The sequence below is a fragment of the Malurus melanocephalus genome, unplaced genomic scaffold (assembly GCF_030028575.1).
Source record: "Malurus melanocephalus ecotype Western Australia unplaced genomic scaffold, MMel_1.1 scaffold_121, whole genome shotgun sequence".
NCBI lineage: Eukaryota > Metazoa > Chordata > Aves > Passeriformes > Maluridae > Malurus > Malurus melanocephalus.
Genome location: NW_026623353.1, coordinates 1,575,758 through 1,596,304, shown reverse-complemented (window position 1 = coordinate 1,596,304; position 20,547 = coordinate 1,575,758). Strand labels below are relative to the sequence as shown.

The window sequence follows — 20,547 nt, the reverse complement described above, 5'->3', positions numbered from 1 at the left end:
AATTAACCTTCAGTCATATTCAAGTCATATTCAAGAAAGCTCTTACTGTTAGACTTTGCCTCATCTTTTGATAAAAACATTGCTACTTTTTCCCATCCTTTCTCTCTTCAGCAGGTTAGTAGGTAGGGAGGAATTTGTCTTAAATCTGTAGGTGGGCAGGGAGGATTTTATCTCAAATCCAGTAAAGYCATGTGCATCTTTCAAAACGACTGTATTTGATTTCAGGTTACTACTGCAAGTGTGCACCTTTGTTTATGGGAACTCACTGCGATGTAAGTGTCAACCCGTGTGCATCCAACCCCTGCCTTTATGGTGGGACCTGCATCCCAGTCAGCGATGATTTTATCTGCCAGTGCCGAGGACAATACACAGGTCAAAGGTATGWTTGTAGAATTCATTGTATCTATGAATCCCTTAGAGAATAGGCTGTAAATGTAACACTTGCTCTGTTTCTTTTTTCATCTGCTTCCTACTTAAAGCTCAGACTTTGAGACACACTGCAGTTGACTGAAGTTAACAACAGCCCCTATGTTACAGCCCTGAATCCCACATTATATACTCACTCGCAGTAAGGTTCATGTGTTTTTGTTTGTTTTGCCTTTGCAGGTGCCAGCTGGGTCCGTATTGCAAAGACAATCCTTGCAAGAACAGTGGCAAGTGTATTGACAGCTTGGATGGACCTGTTTGTGAATGTGAAGCAGGCTTTCGTGGGGAAAGGTAGGCAGCATTCTTCCACATATATTGAATTTTAGTAGTATTGATTAACAGATTACCAGTTAGCAGTTCAAACTGGTTGAAATCTGGGATGTTCATGAAATAGCAAATTGCCTGTCTTGTATTAAAATTGTTGAGAACAAGGTTACAACAAAGACTGCTGGAGTRAACTGATCACTGCTGTGCTCTGTTTCCCATAGGTGCCTGACAGATGTTGATGAATGCATAGAAAACCCGTGCCTCAATGGTGCCCTTTGTGAGAATACTTACGGTTCATATCACTGCAACTGCAGTCGTGGATTTGGAGGAAAACACTGCACAGACATCGTTCTTAATAAATATGTTTCAACATCTTGGAACATTAGCTTAGCTGAAGTGATTGGGATTATTGTTTTCATCGCAGGAATCTTCTTGTTAGTTGTGATTTTTGTCATTTGCCGCAAAGCAGTCAATAGAAAGAAGAAACACCAGCCAGAACCTGAAGACAAGCAACTGGGAGCTACAACAGCCTTCTTGCAAAGACCATATTTTGATGCAAAATTGAATAAGAACATCTATTCTGACATCCCACCACAGGTTCCTGTTCGTCCCATTTCATACACTCCAAGCATTCCAAGCGACTCCAGGAACAATCTTGACAGGAATTCTTTTGAGGGGTCTGCTATTCCTGAGCACCCAGAGTTTAGTACTTTTAATCCAGATTCTGTGCATGGTCACCGGAAAGCTGTAGCTGTTTGCAGTGTTGCACCAAATTTGCCACCTCCACCTCCCTCCAACTCACCTTCGGACAGTGATTCAATACAGAAACCCAGCTGGGATTTTGATTATGACAGTAAGAGATATTCTTGTTTTTTATTTTCCTGTTAAATGTGTGTGCTAGTACAATTTCAGTATGAATACAAAGCCTCTGTCTATATCTCCAAGGCTACAAAAGGCATTATSACTTTACTGGTTTCGTCTCTGATCAGGCTTCATGCTCTGCTAAGTTTTGTAAAATTGTGCAGGTCTCAGCCTTAAATTGTATTGATTCTTTAATCTAGAATCTATTAATTGTCTCACTTGAAACTTTTTCTTTCAGCTAAAGTAGTAGATCTTGACCCCTGCCTTTCTAAGAAGCCTCTGGATGAAAAGAGCTCCCATCCTTACAGTGCTAGAGAAAGCATGTCTGAGGTCCAGTCTCTCAGCTCCTTCCAGTCTGAATCATGTGATGACAATGGTACGTAAAACACAATCATTCTGTGCTGCTACTTTTGTTCATTTGTTCTGTCTTTGCATCTGTATCTCTTAGCCACAATAGGATTTACATATATTGAATATATATTAAATGGTAGCTCATTTAATATATATTTGTATTTACTTACGTTAATACCCAGATCTGTTATTTTTTTTAAATATTTTACCTATCTTACACCTCCTGTTAAATATTTTACCTTAAAATTATCTATAAACATTCTGCTGTTAGAATATTACAGTGAAAATGCAGCTCAAGTTGTTCAGACCCTTGTGCTTAAAATGTATTAAAATTTGGTAAACTCTTCTAGGTTGTCATTGGTTATTATCTTATGCAAGAATACAGTGAATTTTAAAAATGGCCTCTGCACAAATGTAACTTTTGCTTTGCCATTCAGCTCTCAGTAAAAAGCTTTCTGGTGTTACAGTTTCATTTATTTCCTTCTTTTTTTTCTTGCTGCGACCTCAGCTCCCATATGGATCAGATCAGTTCTGAGTGAGAGCAGAGTTTAAGGGACTGCTTGTAAGTTTGATTACTTTAGTAATGAAGGAAACTGCACAAAAAGAAATTTTGCTATAATAGAACAGTATATTTGGCTTTCACCATTGATTGAAATGAATTCATAAAAACATTTCATACATTGAAAAAAGCCAATATAAAAATATAAATATTTTGATCGCACCTCCAGTCCATCAAAATATAATCAACATACATATTTGTGGGTTTAATTATTATGAATTGGATGTCTTTTCCATTATGATGACAGATGCTTTTATAGTTGATATGAATGCATCTGTGTATTCAGAAACATCTCATACTGATTGGACAAACACACAGTTGTCTCATAACTTAATTCATTAAGTTAAGGTGTGTTTTGACTCTTTTTTCCAATTTCTGCTTTTGTCTCTCGCTGGTAAAAAAGAACTTGAAATTCCTTTAGCTTAGGAATAAAGAACATTCTGCTTCTCAGTGAAGTAGAGTGATCTGTTACTAACAGCATGAAAAAAGCTCATCTGGTTTAATGATTGGTGAAAGTAATGTGGTATGCTTACAGGTCATCATCATTTTATTAGTAGACCTGATACCAACTTCCAACCTTCTTTCCTGTGGTTTTAAGTGTTGTGTTGTATATGYTGTTCTCCCCTCCTCATCATCCCATTTGTTTAGTATAATCTTTTTCCCATTTCCTGTCATGTATTGATTAATGCATTAATATACCATTTTAAGAGAAACAGCTGTAGCATCATAGATATTGGTCCTTCCTTCCATTTTGATAGATTCAGAATTTTTTACCTTGATATCTAATCCCTGAACTGTGCAAAGAAGTTGCATGTGTTTACTTCATTTTACCCTATAAGAAAATCCTTTTCCATTCCAAAAGTATGTTCAGGGAAAGGGAAGATACAGAAAATACATTCATTTTAGGATATTTTTTTTTAAATTTGAATAATAATGTAATAGCCTGAGTTTTGTATTCCTACTGTGATATCTCTACTTTGTAGGCAACTTAAGTAGATCAGTAACAGAAATTTTTAGTAGATATTTTTCATGTTCTAACCTTTTAGTTCATTCAGGGAAAATTTCTTTCCCACATCTTTCATCGGCAGGGAGGAAATATTGTTTGTGTTTTTGAAGAAGTCTAATGCAATATGCCTTAATTCACCCAACACAAACCTTTAGAAAAGTCTAGTTCSTTGCTGTGTAGATAAAGTATTATGCAAGTGAGTATATTTAGCCATAATTTCAGAAATTCTAACACAACTTTAGCAGCTTTATGCCCATGCAAAATGTGGTTCAGGAGTAGTTTCAAGTACTTTTGTATGTTTAGCAAAAATAAAATGGAGCTTTAGATATGTGTTTTATGCATTACATGCAACTACTTTCTAGATAGAGGGTTAATCTGTATGTACATCGATAATCTTGCTCTATAAAACTAATAAACTGCAATTTCACGGTGTTGATGGGGGGTTTTATGTGTATCTGTATGCTGTTTTAAGTGATACTAACTATAGGTTTGTTTTAATTTGCTCCTTTTATACCTTTTACAAGCTTCCGTAGTGACTGTAATACACCTTGTCAATGCTGTTGTTGACTCGGTGGAAAACGAAGGTATATACATGTTTTCTTATTTATTTACTGCTTTGGCAGAATAATGCACGTTTTTCTTCACATACTGTCTCCTAGTAATGTAGGTCTAGCAGATGTGAGTAATAAAATGTTATTTACTTAGACTTTCTGATAGGTTTTAGCAAAATATATATTTATATTGTATATGTATTAATATTTCCTATTTATGCTGTAGATGCCCTGTGAACAGGTTTCAAAGTATGATTTCTTGGGAAAAAATAATGTTGGCATAAAAATATCTTAGTGCTTACTCTGGTCTGAAAATATTCACATGATCCTGCCAGCAGAATTGAGACAACATCAAAAGCAAATACATACAGTACTGTAGATGAAACAGCAGCAGCTTCCACTTCCTTTTCTTCTCCCCCACAAACCTGCTGATACCTTGTCCAGCCTGAGCAGAGTCAGTATGGTCTGCTATCAGTACTCACTTCCCTGATCTTCAGATCAATCTGTCTCTCAGCAAGAAAAAAATTATTTTTGTCTGCACCTGAGGTATATAGCCACACACATCCCTCTCAGTCTAAGCAGTGCATTGCCATCCAGCCTGACAGCAGTACCTAAAATGTTGGGTGGATGTATGAACACACACATGTATTTATGTCTGGAAGTTTGAAAGAGGCAAAGTAGGCATTTTTCAATGTGATTTTATTTCATTTCTGCTAACACTTAAGAACTAACCGCTCTGGAAAACACAAACTCTTTACAAAATAACAGTAGTAATAAAATTGCCAGTGAGTCTGTGCAAATGCWAACTACTGTTTTAATTAACTAAACAGTACTTTAGGTTCCAATAAAAGGCAAATAATTCATGCCATGACCATGAGTTTGCAGAGGTTTCTTCTGAAATAACATCCAGCATATGCTTTTTATTTCTTGATAGACTGGGAAACCTTGTTTTTTTTACTAAGTCCTACTTAAAATTAAGAACAATTAAGACCATTGATTATAGTAGCTCAAGTTTCTCTTCAGTTTATCTGAAGTATGTTCTTTTTAATTTATGTGGACACAAAAAGAAGGTAGACAAATGCAAGCACTTGTAATTGCATGAGAGTATTTCATTAATGAGGGTGCCATTTCATTAATGTGTGCCTGTAGACTCACTGTCCTCAGTGCTGAAAAAATGCACAGTGCTTGGGAAAGGGAAAATTACAAGAGTAAAAGAGGCCAGATCTATCAGCGGAAATATTAAATAACTTCTTCAGATTATCTCTGAGGTTTAATTGGTAGAATCTAAAACTTACAGATGCAGTTCTCACGTCAAAGATAAAGTATTGCTTGGTGGTTTACTATCCTCATAAGATAAATACAAACATTTTATGCACTGTAGTCACAGAAAGATTAAATATGTCCTCCTCAGCTACTTCTTAACATTTGAAAATTTCTACTCCCAATAAGCATTTCTTCTTTCAAAGCATCTTAGGTAAAGAGTTCTGCTTTTGAGCACCCCCAGGAGGTGCCAGTTCGAGCAGCAGAGATCCTTACTCAGGCCTTCAGCAAGGTCAAGTTCTGGGATAGATGGTGCTTATCTTTAGTCTCCCTAAGTATTTCTGTCCAACAGGTATCCTGGAAGCATGGACTGTAGCTAATCTCATCCTAGGACAGTTTCAGGCCTGCATTCTCTACACTGCTCTTCAGGTTGTAGCTTGATGTGAGTCAGCAGTGCTGACTGCAAGAGAAAATACAGCTCCAGTCTATCAGATTGTCATATAAAAATGGGCATGTTGGGTTCTAGTTCGCATTTCTGTAATTTATGTTAAAGGGTCTTTGCCTCAGAAGAAGAGGAAAACCAAGATCTGTCCATTCCTTGGAAAAGTGCTCTAAATTATAAGACCTTTTGGCTGTAGTTTTGGAAAAAGGAAAAATAAAGAATTCTGTCTTCTAAGCAGACTAGTGAGCAGAACCTTCTGGAGTTGATGGCAGAGGTGTTTTAGTCTCAGAGCTCAGACTGACATTTCCATTAGTCTGAACAGTACTTGCTTTTCTGGGCTAGGCAAGCTTAAAAAAACAGGAGCTCCTCTCCAAAGAGTCAACCTCTGTCCCTTCARTCTTCCAAGAACTGATGAAAGTATGAATTCTTAGGGGAAGATTCTGCTATTAGGATAGGSATTGCTCATCATTAGAGACTTGAATAGGTAACATAGATTCCTGAAGAGAGAAAGTTTAATATTTGTGAGATAACACAGGACAGATCTCTGCTGAGCATGAGTTGTTGGAATTGCTGTAGAAAGGGAGGCAGGCTTCCCAGTGTTTTGTGTATGGAAGCTAGACCTTCCAAGACCTTCTAAAGGAAAAGTTACCGTGATATTTGAGAGATCCTTGGAAGTGTAAGTGCCAATAGATGGAGCCCTCTATCAAAAAGCAAGCGCAGGTACAAGGAAAGAAAAAAAAATCAGATCAAGTCCTGTTACCCTCTGTAGCAGAAGTCCTGAATATATTGATATGGGGATTTCAGCAAACTCCAGACTGCAGGTTTTACCACAAGACAGCTGGTTCCCAGATGGGCTGTACATTCATTCCTACAGGTCAAGTCCTAACAAATAAAGAGCCCAAGAGAAAACAAAGATAAGCACCGACTTTAGTATTGCTAATTTAAAYTGGACAAGAGCAGCATGAATACCATAGTGACTAGTCATTGTTTATCTTCRTATTCGTTCTACTATTTGATTCCTAACGACAGATGTTTTCTCCTTTTTCTTCTCATTCTGCCACCTAAAGAATCTTTTGCTGTTCCTGACCTCAGCAATTCAAGAGGTGACTTCTGCATGCAGTTCATTGATGTTCACCAAAATATTTCTGTCAATATTTGGTTTTAACACAGACTTTAACCCCAGTTGCTTGCTGTGCATTTGTCTGCAATGATTTCTCTTCTCSTTGCTAGATTGGCACTGTATTACAACAGTGTATTTTTTTATTGGTGTTCAGATGAGAGAAATTACTGTTTTTTAATGAGTTTAAGCTTACATCTAGTTTCCAGCAGACAAATACAAACTTACTCAAAGGGAGTTTGCAAGAGAGGACCAAGTTCAGTCATTTTTGCATGATTAAGCTTGATTTTCCTGTTTTGTTCTTGCATTTGAATGTGGAATGTCTTTACTAATAAACAATGAATTTATCAGAGGTGTGACAGTTCCTGTAGAGCTAACAGCGTTTTATGAAATTAACTTTATCATTTGCTTGATGGGTAAAGTCACTTGAAATTGTCTGAATTTGGTAAATTCCTTGATAAAATTTCTTTTACCAAACAGAAATTGCTTTTATGTAAGAAAGTCATGGGTTGTGTATGCCAAATATATTCTTAAGAAAAATAGGCTGTTGTTATCACCCTAACTAATTACTCAACAACAATTGATTAAGTATTTAGCTGCACCGGGCAGGGTGTTGATTCTTTGCTATGCAGTAAAAATTTCTATACCATTAGGTATTGTGACGGCACRTTCCATAGGCGCCTGCAGTTCTTCCTGTGTTAATTGTGATTTCTGAAAAAATGTAAAATTTCAAGTGTGAATGATGCACTGTCTAATGCATGGCATAAAGTAAAGTTGTGTTGAAYGTCCTTTTGTGCAACCAGGGCAAGYTGCTGATTAACAAGTAGTGTCCTAATCACAGTGACTGCGTTGTCTTAATACACGTGTTGATTTCTCAGCTCAGACTGACTTGAATACCAGATAGTAATACTTGTTTGTTGGTTTTTTATTAAATTTTCAGGTTATCACTGGGATACATCAGACTGGATGCCAAGTGTTCAGTTGCCAGGTATCCAGGAGTATCCAAACTATGAAGTGGTTGAGGAGTCAGCTCCCCTCTATACAGATCCAAATGCCATCGATACAGACTATTACCCTGGCGGCTATGACATAGAAAGCGATTTTCCACCTCCACCTGATGACTTCCCTGCCCCTGATGAGCTTCCACCGTTACCACCTGAATACAGCGACCAGTTTGAGTCAATACAGCCACCCAGAGACATGCCAGCCGTAGGTAGCTTGGGTTCTTCTTCAAGGAGCAGGCAGAGATTTAACCTCAATCAGTACCTTCCCCATCACTACCCTGCAGACATGTCAGAACCTCAGAGCACACCCGGTGGCGGCGGCGGCAGCTACAGAGAACCATACGCTCCGTACTCATTGGGGTTCAACCAGGACTTTGAAGCACCACCTGTAGACAACATGTCCATGTCTGTGTACGCTTCCACAGCTTCCTGCTCGGATGTGTCGGCGTGCTGTGAGATGGAGTCTGAAGTCATGATGAGTGACTATGAGAGTGGGGACGACGGTCACTTCGAAGACGTGAAAATTCCTCCACTTGATTCCCAGCAACATACAGAAGTCTGACACACTCAACAAAAGTGCCTGGACTCTAAGAAACTTTATCAAATCTAGAACATTTTTCAAGAGCTTTTTATTTTTTTCTCTTTTTTCCCAGCCACAGTGAATGCTTTTGTTTCAGTGAGCTAAACTGGCATAGCAGCATTGGATCATGCAGTTCATTTCACTAAATGAACCTCTTTCCATTTCCTGACCTATGGTACTTGGACAGTTCCAAGATTTCCTTTGGCTGTGCCATTTCTGAACATCCTTTATGTACTTTCATTGTTCTATGTTTAAAAAAAATCACATACCACTTCTCCATGTAAGCATGATGCATATATTTATATAGTTCTAATGCAATTAATTTTCTCCTACTTTTTGTAAATTTTATGTACAGTTTTGATTTTAATAGTTTTAACTAGATTTTGTAGATATTTTGTGAATTTGTTTTCCACTGAAGCTAGTGGTGTTAGTGTGCCATTAAAAATGAGCACCCTGACTTATTACAATCAGGGCATCACTGTATGTATTTCCCTGAAAACTAAGGTTTGACATTTCATTGTAAAACATTCAACATATTCACACAATTTCAATTGTACATACATTAGGTCTGATATTTTTCTGGGTCAGCTACATGGAAATGTCTTAAATGGTTGCTGTATTTTAGAACTGTAAACATTTTTTTCCCTTCTTGGAAAGTGTGTTGGGGACCCTCTGCATACCAGTTTAGAACCAAAACCACCATGACACAGTTTTTATAGTGTCTGTATATTTGTGATCCAATGGTCTTGTAAAGGTTTTTACTGAAAATTACCATTAGCCAGTCTTTCTTACTGACAATAAATTATTAATAAAATACTTTAGCTTTGCTCTGTGTATCTCTATTATATAATATACCATTGACAAAGCATTCGGTGCAGCATTTTTAAGTCTGTATATGTTTTTGTACTGTATTAAGTTACTTTGCTCCAAGCAACTCGTTTTCCTCTCCTCCAAAATCAGCCTGCAGCTGTGTTAGAGATGCTCACAAGATGGCAGTGTGTGTCTGCTTAATGGTGTTTTTAAAAGTAATCGGGCCAGTCTGAATAAAGATTGATGGGTATCAAACTGCAGTAGCCTTCTCGGTAGTTTGCATTTTTCTTTAAACATGTAATATCAGCTATGAAAATTGCTGAATATTTTTTTCTGAAGTCCCAAAAATATATGCAAAAAGATCTTTAAGGGAGTTTCTCCCCTCTTATCACCTAAATAGTTGTTTTCATGRCTAGTTACACCTTGATTGTGCACCTGCATGCTGAAATGGCTGTGCCATTGTCTGACTGTGCTAAATTGTTGGTGGTTTTCTGCCATTATATGCATTAAGTTCACACTAGAAGTTTACCGTGAAGAAGTAAAAATGGAATACAAGTTTGCATGTGTATTATCCAGCTGCTTTTCTGACTAGGAAAGAACAAAGCCTTTAACAGGGTTCTCTAGCATAAATTTGGCCTGATGGTAAGCTAAAGAAATAATTTAACTGTCTTCTACCTCTTGCTTGAGGGATGCTTTTYAAGTTCAGAACAGATTTCCTGGCACATTAGTGAATTTTTAATATAGCCTGGAATCCTTTCAGCTCTACCTCCATTTTGTTCCTACTGTCATAAAGTTCTGTAGCATAGAAATATACAATATTAGATTCTCTCAGTCATGAGAGCTAAGCCTCAGCCTTCTAGGGGAGCAGGGTACTGTATTTGGCATGCTATTTATACACAAAATGGAACAACTCCCAGCTTGGCAGCTGTATAATGGAAATGGGGTGGGTTACAGGACACAGCCAGGTACAGACATCCCTATGTTAACTTGCCCGTATGCTGGTTAAGGACCTCATGATTTACGTAAAAAGGCTAAAAAATCAATCAATGGGGTTGAACCCATATTCTGGCTGTGCACTGCGATATTCACCCTGGTAACTGAGAGCCTTTTGTACCTTGGGCTGAATGTTAGAATTCTCTACTGGCTTTAGAAGAATCTTGCAGAACTGTGAGCAGAGGATGTCACACACACTGTAGTAGTTCCCATCACTGCTTAAGGCCCATCTTGAGCTAGAAAGGTTAAGCTTAGTGGCAGCTCTGCTCAAGATTCCTTAATACCTGCTGCTCAGTAGGAATGAGCCTGAGGAGTCAGCAAGAGAAAGACACTGCACAAAGGTGCATCATTTCTCCGTTGATAAGGGTTCRCTATGATGAAAGCCTGCCCTACAAATACATTTTCTAAAGTTACTCATTTACAGAGGAAAGGCCTGAAGACAGGTTTTTAAAATTGAGAGGTGTGAAGGACAGTARTATCAACACTTAAATATACTTTTATTCATGGTACTGTGAACTGAGGGCTAGCTTAGCACATCAAGCTGAAAAGGAACAATGTCTCGCTAGTCTACAGTTAAATTCCAAGTCAGTGTAAGAAAATGTTTTCTTAAAAGTATTAGAATATTTTTTTTTCTTTTACCTCTTCACAGGAACTGCTGCTAGGCAACCTGCAACACCCAGGTTTATACTTCATAGCAGAAAAAAAGGCAGCATCGTAACAGTCATGGAAATAGCAGGCATTTCCAATTCAACAGCTTTGCTGTTGGTGAGTAAAGCAAGTACACATTAGACAAATGCTTGCTTTGTAGGGAGCTTTTATCACCTAATTCAGGTCCAGTAAGTGCAATTAAACCTATTTTCCCTCACAGAACTACAGCAATACACCAGATGAAGCTGGTGACATTTGAAACCCAATTAAACCTGATAAAGCAGAACATTGCTGTTAGACTCRACAGTATTTCAACACTTGCAAAAGCATTGGCCAGGTGATTTGTTTTGTAAGCCAAACATTTTAAAATCAGGAATTTCAGTGAAGTCACACATTCACTATTCCAGTGTTCATCTGTCCTTATGTCACAGCAAGAGGTTTATGTTGAGATGTAGTTTCATGTGTTTCAATTTCTGCCCATTCCTTATCCTACCACARGGCATCACTGAGAAGAGCCTGTCTGTCTTTTACAGCTTCACATCAGGTATTTATAAACATTAATAAGTTCCCCACTGAGCCCCTTTTTTTCCCCTGATTGATCAGCCTCAGTTATCTTCAGCCTCTCATGTGAAAGCAGCTCCAGTCCCTTAATCATCTTACTGGCCCTTTGCTGAACTGTAGTGAACTCCCCYGTGGAATTTTCTTTTCCTATTTTAAAATACTTAAGAACTAGTAGAATTTAAAGTTTTCTTGAGCAGATTTGAGTCAAGTTCATTGCTGCTTTGTCCATTCTACATTTTGAGTGAATGAAATGTCACTTTGCCTTGAACCAGAGAACAAACTGCAATTCTACCTGATTAAGAGTAACTGAGGCAGAAACAACGACAGACAATCCTATGAAATTTCTTTCATTCAATATTCAGCACTCACAGCTGGTCTGAGAACTCCAGGATTCAGGCATATATGCTTAGTAAAGAAACCTGACCAGACTACCAGATTCTGGCTCCTTTTCCAAGGACATTTACTGAGATTGTTTTCCCACTGTTCCGTGTTCTGCYCACTGCCTCCATGAAACAAGTACTGACCCAAGAAACCACATCTGAGGAGAGTTCTTGCACTGCCCAAGGGATACAAATCGGAATCCACTCAGGCCAGAGGAGGTATGAAATCTGTCTCTAACTGCAAGACATAAGATCCATTTTGGAGTAGGGGGGTAAGAGGAAATGCATTACTTCCACCTTGAATCTACCTGGAAGGTCCTTGAAGGAAGACAGCAGCAGGAATTAGTCCATGTTGTATCCAGGGGTCATGGCTGACACCTGTCTGCAGACAGGCCAGTGCTGAATAAGTGCTGTTCACCAAAGTGCCTCTCATGACTTCTGACTAAACCTTGCCTTTGGAGAAGCCATGCTGATTGTCTTGAATCACCTCCCTGTCCTCCCTGTGCTTTTAGCACAGCTTCTAGAACGATCTGTTCCATCATCTTCCGAGACAGAGAGGTGAGGCTGACAGGTCAGAAGTTCCCAGGGTCCTTCTTTTTACCCTTTCTAAAGATGGGCACTATTGTTTCCCAATTTCCCATCATCTGGGACTTCACCTGACTGCCGTGACTTTTCAAATACCATGGAGAGTGCCTTGGCAGCTGCATCAGCCAGTTCCCTCAGGGCTCTGGGATGTACCTTCCTGGGTCCCACAGGCTTATGTACATTCAGGTTCCTCAGAAGGCCATGAACTTGATCTTTACTTAAAATCAGAGGGACTTTTCTCCTCCAGTCCCCATCCTGCTGTCCATCCACTCAAGAGGTGTAGGCAAAGAGGTTTCCTTTGAAGGCTGAGGCCAAAAAGCTCTTGAGTAACTCAGCCTTTTCTTCATCCTTCTGTGCTGGAGTGACTACATCAAAGGACAAGGAAAGAGCCATAGATGTCATTTATCTGGACTTCTGTAAAGCCTTTGACAGGGTCCCCCACAAAATTTTTCTCTCTACATTGGAGCAAGATGGATTTGATGGGAAGGGGCTGTTAGGTGGATAAGGAATTGGATGGTCACATCCAGAGGGTAGTGGTCAACAGCTCAGAGCCACAATGGCTRTCAGGACACGTGGTATCCCTCAGGGGTCCGTATTGGGACCAGTGCTATATTATATTTAAATAATAATAATTTAATTACTAATATTTTAATAATTTTATTAGATTTATTATTAATTTAATTAATGAAAGGATCATGTGTACCCTCAGCAAATTTGCAGATGACATCAAGCTGAATGGTGCAGTTGACACACCTGAAAGATGTGATAATGCCATCCAGAGGGACCTGGACAAGCTCTGGCAGTGGGCCCATGGGAATCTCATGAGATTTAACAGGACCAAATGCAAGGTGCTGCACCTGGGTCAGGGCAATCCCTGCTATCAACACAGGCTGGGGGATGGACAGATCGAGACCAGCCCTGCTGAGAGGGACTTGGAAGTGCTGGTGGGTGAAAGGCTGAATATGAGCCAGCCACGTGTGCACTTGCAGCCTAAAAACCCAAAAGTATCCTGGGCTGCATCAAAAGCAGCGTGGCCAGCAGGGTGTGCRAGGTGATTCTGCCCCTCTGCTCTGGTGAGACCACATCTGTGTCCAGTTCTGGGCTCCAAAACACATGAGGAACATCGACCTGTTGGAGCAAGTCCAGAGGTGGCCACCAATTTGATCAGATTGATGGAACACCTCTTCTATGAGAAAAGGCTGAGAGAATTGGAATTTTTCAGCCTGGGAAAGAGAAGGCTTTGGGATGACCTAATTGTGGCCTTCCAATACCTGAAGAGAGCCTACAAGAAAGATGGAGAGAGTCTATTTACAAGGGCATATGGTGACAGGACAAGGGGGAATGGCTGTGAACTGAAAGTAGGTTTAGATTGGATGTTAAAAGAAATTTCTTTACTGTGAGGATGGTAACGCATTGGAACAAGTTGCCCAGAGAAGTTGTGGATGCCTCAGCTCTGGAAGTGTTCAAAGTCAGGTTGGACAGAGCTCTGAGCACCCTGGTCTAGTGAAAAGCGTCTCAATCCATGGCAAAGGCATGTAACTAGATGATCTTTTAGGTCCCTTCCARCCCAAACCATTTTATGATTGACGGGCCCTGTCCAGATCACAGCTCTGCCCACATCAGCTGTGAACATCCACACCAAGATACCCACAGCCCCTGCACAAGGAGTCTATACATTTCATAGGAAGCTCTGCACACACTTCACACACGTCACACAACCAAGAGCTGGGTGCCTCAGTTTCTTTTCATAGCTCTTGCCAATTTTTAGCATTAAATGGCTTTCAAGCCCACACAAGCCTTCACAAAAATACTAAAAATTTGAAGTCCCCATTAAATAAAGCATGCTGAAGCAGGCATAAATTTTGGCAGTACTATGCATTCTTCCACACTGCAATGGGGGAGAATAAAAATCAGAGAAGCACAGTGCAGTATCCAGCACAGTTGCAAAGCAGCAAAATGAGATCTTTGCTTTGATCTTACAGAAAAAGTTTTAAGAGAAAAATAATGAGAATTTCCCCTCATGTAAGGAGGAAACTTGCTGATAATCAAAAGCTTATTAATTACCAATGCCCAACATCCATTGCTAAACGTGCTAGCACACATCTAAAACTTCACACAAACAAGTTAGGCACTGGAAGCAGTCACCCAGGAGTCAAGGCTATCAGTAAGAACATGGCCTTAGAACAAGAGCAGACAGTCCCATTTAGCGTTATCAAAGCTGAGCCATATGCCTTTCTAGACTTTTTGCTGCAGATGGTCATTTCTCAGTTTCTTATATTCTTATATGCTTGGAGTTGAAATCCTCAATGTGAGGAAAAGCACTGAGAAGCCCAATTATATGAATGAGTCATTCTATCCTTAATCCCAAGGGTCCCAATTGGAAAAAACGCGAAGCAAGATGAATTGCTTTCAGAGCTTGAATTTAACTTTGAAGAAATGCATAGGGAAAGATTGTGCTGTTGCATCAAAAAGTTTGTTTTGTAATTTCATCTTTTTCTGGAGAACTTAAAGCACTGACAGTAATTTATAGCATAAAAGTTGAAAGGCCTCCTGTTTAAACAACCTCATGATGAACATATAGGTAACAGGAACTTCTTTGACTTTCATTGAGGAAAAAATACAACARCTCACAGAGAAAAAGGCTACAAATACAATTAGCCTGACAACTGGAGCCTGATTGGATGTATTGAGCTTTTTTTGGTTTAAAGCCAAACACTGTTATGTACCACTAAAATTTCACAGAAGTCTCCTCCAAAAACTCAGTGCAGCTGTTCAGAAACACCTAGAAAGCAGGAGCACACAGTTCACTTTGGCTGAGTTGGATTAGACACTTCAAGTGTTTAAATCTACATCTTTCACTGATTGTCCCCCTCCAGAGCTGGAGGAGGCTGAGGAAGCCGGAAAGCCAGAAAGCCATCTATCCTGGGCAACAGGAAAAGATGAAGACAAAAGATGCACCTGAGGTCCCAAGAAAACAAGAGCAACAAACAAGTACAGACCACTAACACCAAAACCACACAAACACACAACCACCAACAACAGAAACTTATCAGCGCAGAGACAGATATGCATCGAAGAAAACTGAGGAATTTTGAAAATCAAAGACAGCTACTAAAAGTAGAGAGCAGCTGAGGCAGAGAGGGGTTTTTGATTTAAGTCAAAGAAAGTATATCCTTACAACAGTTTCAAAGCCTTTTAGTAGGCCAGGTCTTAAGTATTTTAGACACTCAAATCCGTAGCCTAGAGGGTTTCTCTGATTTAGTGTGGGCTAATTCTTCCTCAGTGTGGAAGTTTTTCCAAGAGCTAGATGTGGAGCTGTGTTCCTCAAGTTAAAGTCCCATCTTATTTGGGAGATAGCAAACCTTCCTAAGCTGTCCTCAATAGCCTTCCTAAAAGGAAAGTATTTTCCTTCTTAAAAGGGCTACTAGAATCCATATGAATCACTACTGCTACCATGACTTTCCTATTGGCCACCCTAAAAGTCCCACAGTATTTTAACACCRTAAGGAATGAGGCAGACTCAAAATAAAGCCTCCTCAGTCCCACAGGGAGAGCAGCTCATTTCTCCTCCACTTCTTCAGCTCCAGTTGAGGTTAATCAATTTTGTTGCCATAGCCACTTTGTCCCACAGCACAAGGCCACAGGAGGGAGGGATGGATTTACATCTCCAGAAGGCAATGGTATTCACACCTAGTGTTAAAACAAGGGCAGAAAAGGTCTTGCATTAAGGGGCTGACCTTCAGCTCCAGCTGTATCTGAATTCAGATATTACTGAGTCACCTCTCAAACAAGGAAAATGTACAGCTATGCTGTATTTTAAATGCCAGAGATTATTTCCCTGAAACTGGAGTGAAGCATGTTATTTTAAGCACCCCTRATGTGTTTGTTTGGGGTTCTTTGTTGGGTTTTTTTGGCTATAACTAGTAATTTCTCTTGGCAAAAGGCAGAAATATCTTCCCCTATATTCATATTTGATTTAACCACTCTGCCAAAAATTTGTTCAACTCAATCCATTTTAGTATCCAATGCAAAACAGAAAGGTCTTCAGGTAAAAGACTCAGGAAGTGTCTAGGTTGGCTGACCTCTCACAACAGGGTTAGAGTCTTAAGGAAAGCTTGTAGCAAACAAGTTTGTCTATTCCTTTACAGAGCTGGCAGAAAGAGATGCTCTAAGCATGAAGTATATATTGAACAGTTCTACCCAGAGACTAGTGTACAAGGTTGGAAAATATTTCATTCCTCTACTGTACTTAAATGGGCTTTGCAACTCTGAATGCCTAGACCTGTTGATATCCATTCATAGAAATGTACAGATTCTCAAACAAGAYGAGAAATTGAAGGAGTCCTCCCAACAGAACTTTACAGGGCAATTCAAAATTAATTTCTGCATGTTTCCCTTGTATTGCTCATTTACCACAAGCTTAGCTCTAGGTAGCTTGCTTCAAGACCAGTAGGGTCCCCATGGTCTCCCCTGCACCCCTCTGTGTCTGTGTGGGTGTTGCATGTGCACCCACATCATCTTTCAGTTCTGTCAGCGGCTCCTTCACGGCAGAAAACACACCTTGAGCCCCTAAGAGCCAAATCAGTTTTTTGACTTGTGCCTTGAGGTTCACAGTACCCAATGAATACTGACACGGCTGAAGACACAGTATTTAAAAAAAAAAAAAAAAAAAAATTAAAAATGAAGATTTGTAGGAGCACCAAAAGATAAAACTTATAACTGCCATGATCAAAACCATCTAAACAATACAGAAGTGAATAAACTTTTCAAAAAAAGCCAAGAGAGGCAGCTAAAAAGTCAATTTTTAGCATGGAGCACAGAGTGTACAAAGATGTCATATTGGCAAGCTATTTCAGCAAGACTTGAAAGACAAAAAAGGAGAATGGCACAGTACAACAGGAAGCAAGGAAGGCTATGAACTCCAGGAGCTGGAAATCGTACAAAAATGAGGAAAAGAAGGAGCAAACTTTGGTAAGAAAGATTATCCAGAAGCATTTGAGGACTAATTTGCAGACATCAAAAATTGAAGTTTATTTTAAAATACATTAAAAGCAGAAACTTCTGCCAGAGAAACTATAAATATGAAACTAGTAGAAGATCAAGGTGTAACAGGAACCTTGGAGAATTCAAGACTAGCAGATAGTTTCCCTACTACATCTCTGCTTTCCAAATGCCTTAATATGTAAATCACAGAATAAAAATATATTAGTGAATGAGAATAAACAGTATCAAAGTCAATATGGCACTGGCTCAGCAATTCTAAATCACTTAAGGGTCAGAGACCCTGGTGTTCTGGAGCATAGAGAGCTAAAACCTCCTCAGGAGCACCGTACTGACCACTGACAAAGGCAGGATTCCGAGCAAGRTGAATCAAGTACCAGCTTCTCACAGACATGTATTCTTTTAAGAAGGAATGAAAACACCAATGGCAGAAGAGCAGCAAGCAGTTGAGACAATTGAGACTGTTAAACTGAGATTGTTAAACCATCAGTCTGGTCCACTGCTTGTAAAATGAGAACTGAATCAAATCACATGGCACCACTTTGGGCATTTGCACATTTTCTGTACAATCTTTTCATGTTTTCTCTGTTCCCACACACAAGAGACAAAAGACCACCTGCCAACATGACCATTATCAAAAACATTAATCTAAATAGCTTGGTTTTATCTAACAAAAAAGCAGATTTCCCATGGGCACTGTGACATTAGGAGTATAATCAACATTGGGGARCAAAAGCTACTCATTTCTGCTGTCAACCAGACAGTTATGCAATAGGGACATAAATTCAGGTTCAGGTAGAAATATTAGATTAGAATTATTGCCTAAACATAACCAGATAAGTATCTCCTGAAAGACAGGTTTACACAGCAGCCAGTTCAATAATAAAGGAAAGGGGGGAAAAGTGTCCTTTATGTAAAACAGAGTTTTTACTAAGATTTCCCACAAAAGGAAAACCATTTTAGTAGTTTGGAGCAGTGAGTAGAGGTGTAGAGGAATTGCACTAGTGCATTCTCCCAAATTTTATGAATTATTTCAGTTCTGTTCCTTCACTGTTTTGTTAAATAAATGAAACATAATGTTTTCAAGAGGGAATAAAAGTTCACTTGGCCCGAGGATGTTTTGGGTTGTTTTTTTCCCAGTGTTCATTTTGGCAAGATACAGGAGCCTTCATACAGCTGTACTGAAGGAAGTTTTCAGTTTGGTRTCTGAAGGAGGGAGAAGTTATTTTTACTGCCCTGTTTCTGAAATTGCTTTTCATCTCTGTTAGTATATGGCAATGCTGTCATCTGTGTCCTACAATGAAGTACCTTCTATGCTTTTTCAAGACAACACAACACTGAAGAAATGCTATTTCCTACAGTAAAAATAACTGCTACAGGAGCACTCTTACATAGTTTTGTCAATGTGTTAATTTGCAGTGACAAATCTTAAAAGAAAGTCACAGGCAGCAAGTATTAGTGGTAATTGAAAACCTCTGTTGCTACTTCAGAGCTCTAATCACGCCTTCTGATATCCCTCCTTCATCTAACTTTAAATATAAAATATTACACAGGCAAAATAAACAGGTAACTTTGATATCAAATGTTACAGCCTGAAGTTAGTAGTGCAGTCTCACAAAAGCATATGGACTTTGAGAATTAATAAAATAAAATTGAATTGTGTTTGCAACCCCTTTAAGGGAACATCATAGGCAAAAGAGAGTTTTCTTCCTCCTAATATTTATTCAAAGTATTTCTATTTCTACATAGCAGAAATTAATCCAAATTCAGTGAAGTGTGTTTTCATTGGGATTTACAGGAAGTCAAATATATCTTCTATTCAACTAACGATAAATAGCTATGTTAGCTACAGTTATGACTCAACAATATTTTATCCATCAACATTTTTATACATCAGCTCCACTTTCATTCAAAGGAATGATGTGACAAATGCAGATCAACACACAGCAGCCACCCAGGGCAATGGGGCACTACTGACACCACAGGTTTGGAAACCACTGGCAGCCCTAGCACTGGCACTCAAACCTGAAAGACCTTCCTCCCTTTTCAAATTCCAGTTCTCTCATCATCTATTGCTACTTCTTCCTGACAATTTCAGAAACATCTCACAAGGCACAAAACACACAGGTGCATTCACAGCATGTGGAAAAATATTCATTGCACTTGGTTGGTGGAACTTCCCTCTGACATCATCTCCCTTTGATAAGAAAGTGCTGCAAAATGCACTACTGGACCAGCAGAACCACCAACGAAAAACCCCAACAGGAAAACAGGAATCTTGGAGATTTTTTAAGGGTTCAGCTCTAGGTGTGACACTCCTGATCCTGGAAGGGGCAGGACCCCAAAGCAGCCCTTGCTGCTGGCCACTCACTTCCTTCCAAAACATTTCTCTTTGTGAGACAAGGTAATCACAGAAGGAAGTCAGWMTGAAGGAGGGTAGGTTTACTTTMGATATTAGGAAGAAATTCTTTACTGTGAGGGTGGTGATACACTGGAGCAGGCTGCCCAGAGAGGCTGGAGATGTTCAAGAACAGGCTGATGGGGCTCTGTGTTGTCACTGCTGGCCAAACAGCGACAGAAAAGAAKAGATACAAAACACACAAAAGTGGGTGAAAAAAACAGAAAGAAAGAAGAACTTTATTGTGGGACAAGCTTCTTTTATCCACTTTAGCAACCAGAGTACACATTTGTGTCAAACATACATTGGTCAAGAGACAGCTGTTTAWTTAGTAATCAGAACATAATTGGTGAGTTTGCAAAAGCTACAGTATTAGTAATGMTTATAATTTTCAGCCACCAGTGTTATCAATTCTGCATTCCAATCTGCTTTTCTCAAGGATGCATCATTCCTCCTCCATGTGGGCAGTTAACACTCCTTTTCTTTTCCCAGGCCTCARTCATACACAATAATTGGATGAGTTTCAGAATCAAGGCTTGTGGGGCCCCTTTCCCCCATGCTGTGTAACCTAGTCTGGTGGAAGATTCCTTGCCCATGGAAGCGGGGCTGGAAATAGATGATCTTTGAGCTCCGTTCCAAAYGAAACCATTCTATGACACTTCTGCTCACATTTCTCCCCTCCAGAATTCCAGTTCTGTCTCTCCTTTAGGTGCTTAACTTCCCTAACTCTACCTCTAGGCTCTTTTC

General features: G+C 39.3%; 1 protein-coding gene across 4 annotated transcripts in view; it reads left to right on the top strand.

The window, feature by feature from the left end:
- FAT1 (FAT atypical cadherin 1) overlaps window positions 1-9,511 on the top strand; it is a 105,471-nt gene extending 95,960 nt beyond the window's left edge. For 2 of the 4 annotated variants that reach the window (XM_057370247.1, XM_057370248.1), the window contains exons 23-29: window positions 226-379; window positions 607-717; window positions 915-1,546; window positions 1,793-1,930; window positions 3,995-4,054; window positions 6,791-6,826; window positions 7,781-9,511. In XM_057370247.1, the coding sequence (XP_057226230.1) occupies window positions 226-379; window positions 607-717; window positions 915-1,546; window positions 1,793-1,930; window positions 3,995-4,054; window positions 6,791-6,826; window positions 7,781-8,406 (1,757 nt within the window). In that variant the 3' untranslated portion in view covers window positions 8,407-9,511. The remainder of the gene's footprint in view (window positions 1-225; window positions 380-606; window positions 718-914; window positions 1,547-1,792; window positions 1,931-3,994; window positions 4,055-6,790; window positions 6,827-7,780) is intronic. The other 2 variants (XM_057370249.1, XM_057370250.1) reach the window with 2 other exon arrangements.
- The last annotated feature ends 11,036 nt before the right edge of the window (window positions 9,512-20,547 follow it).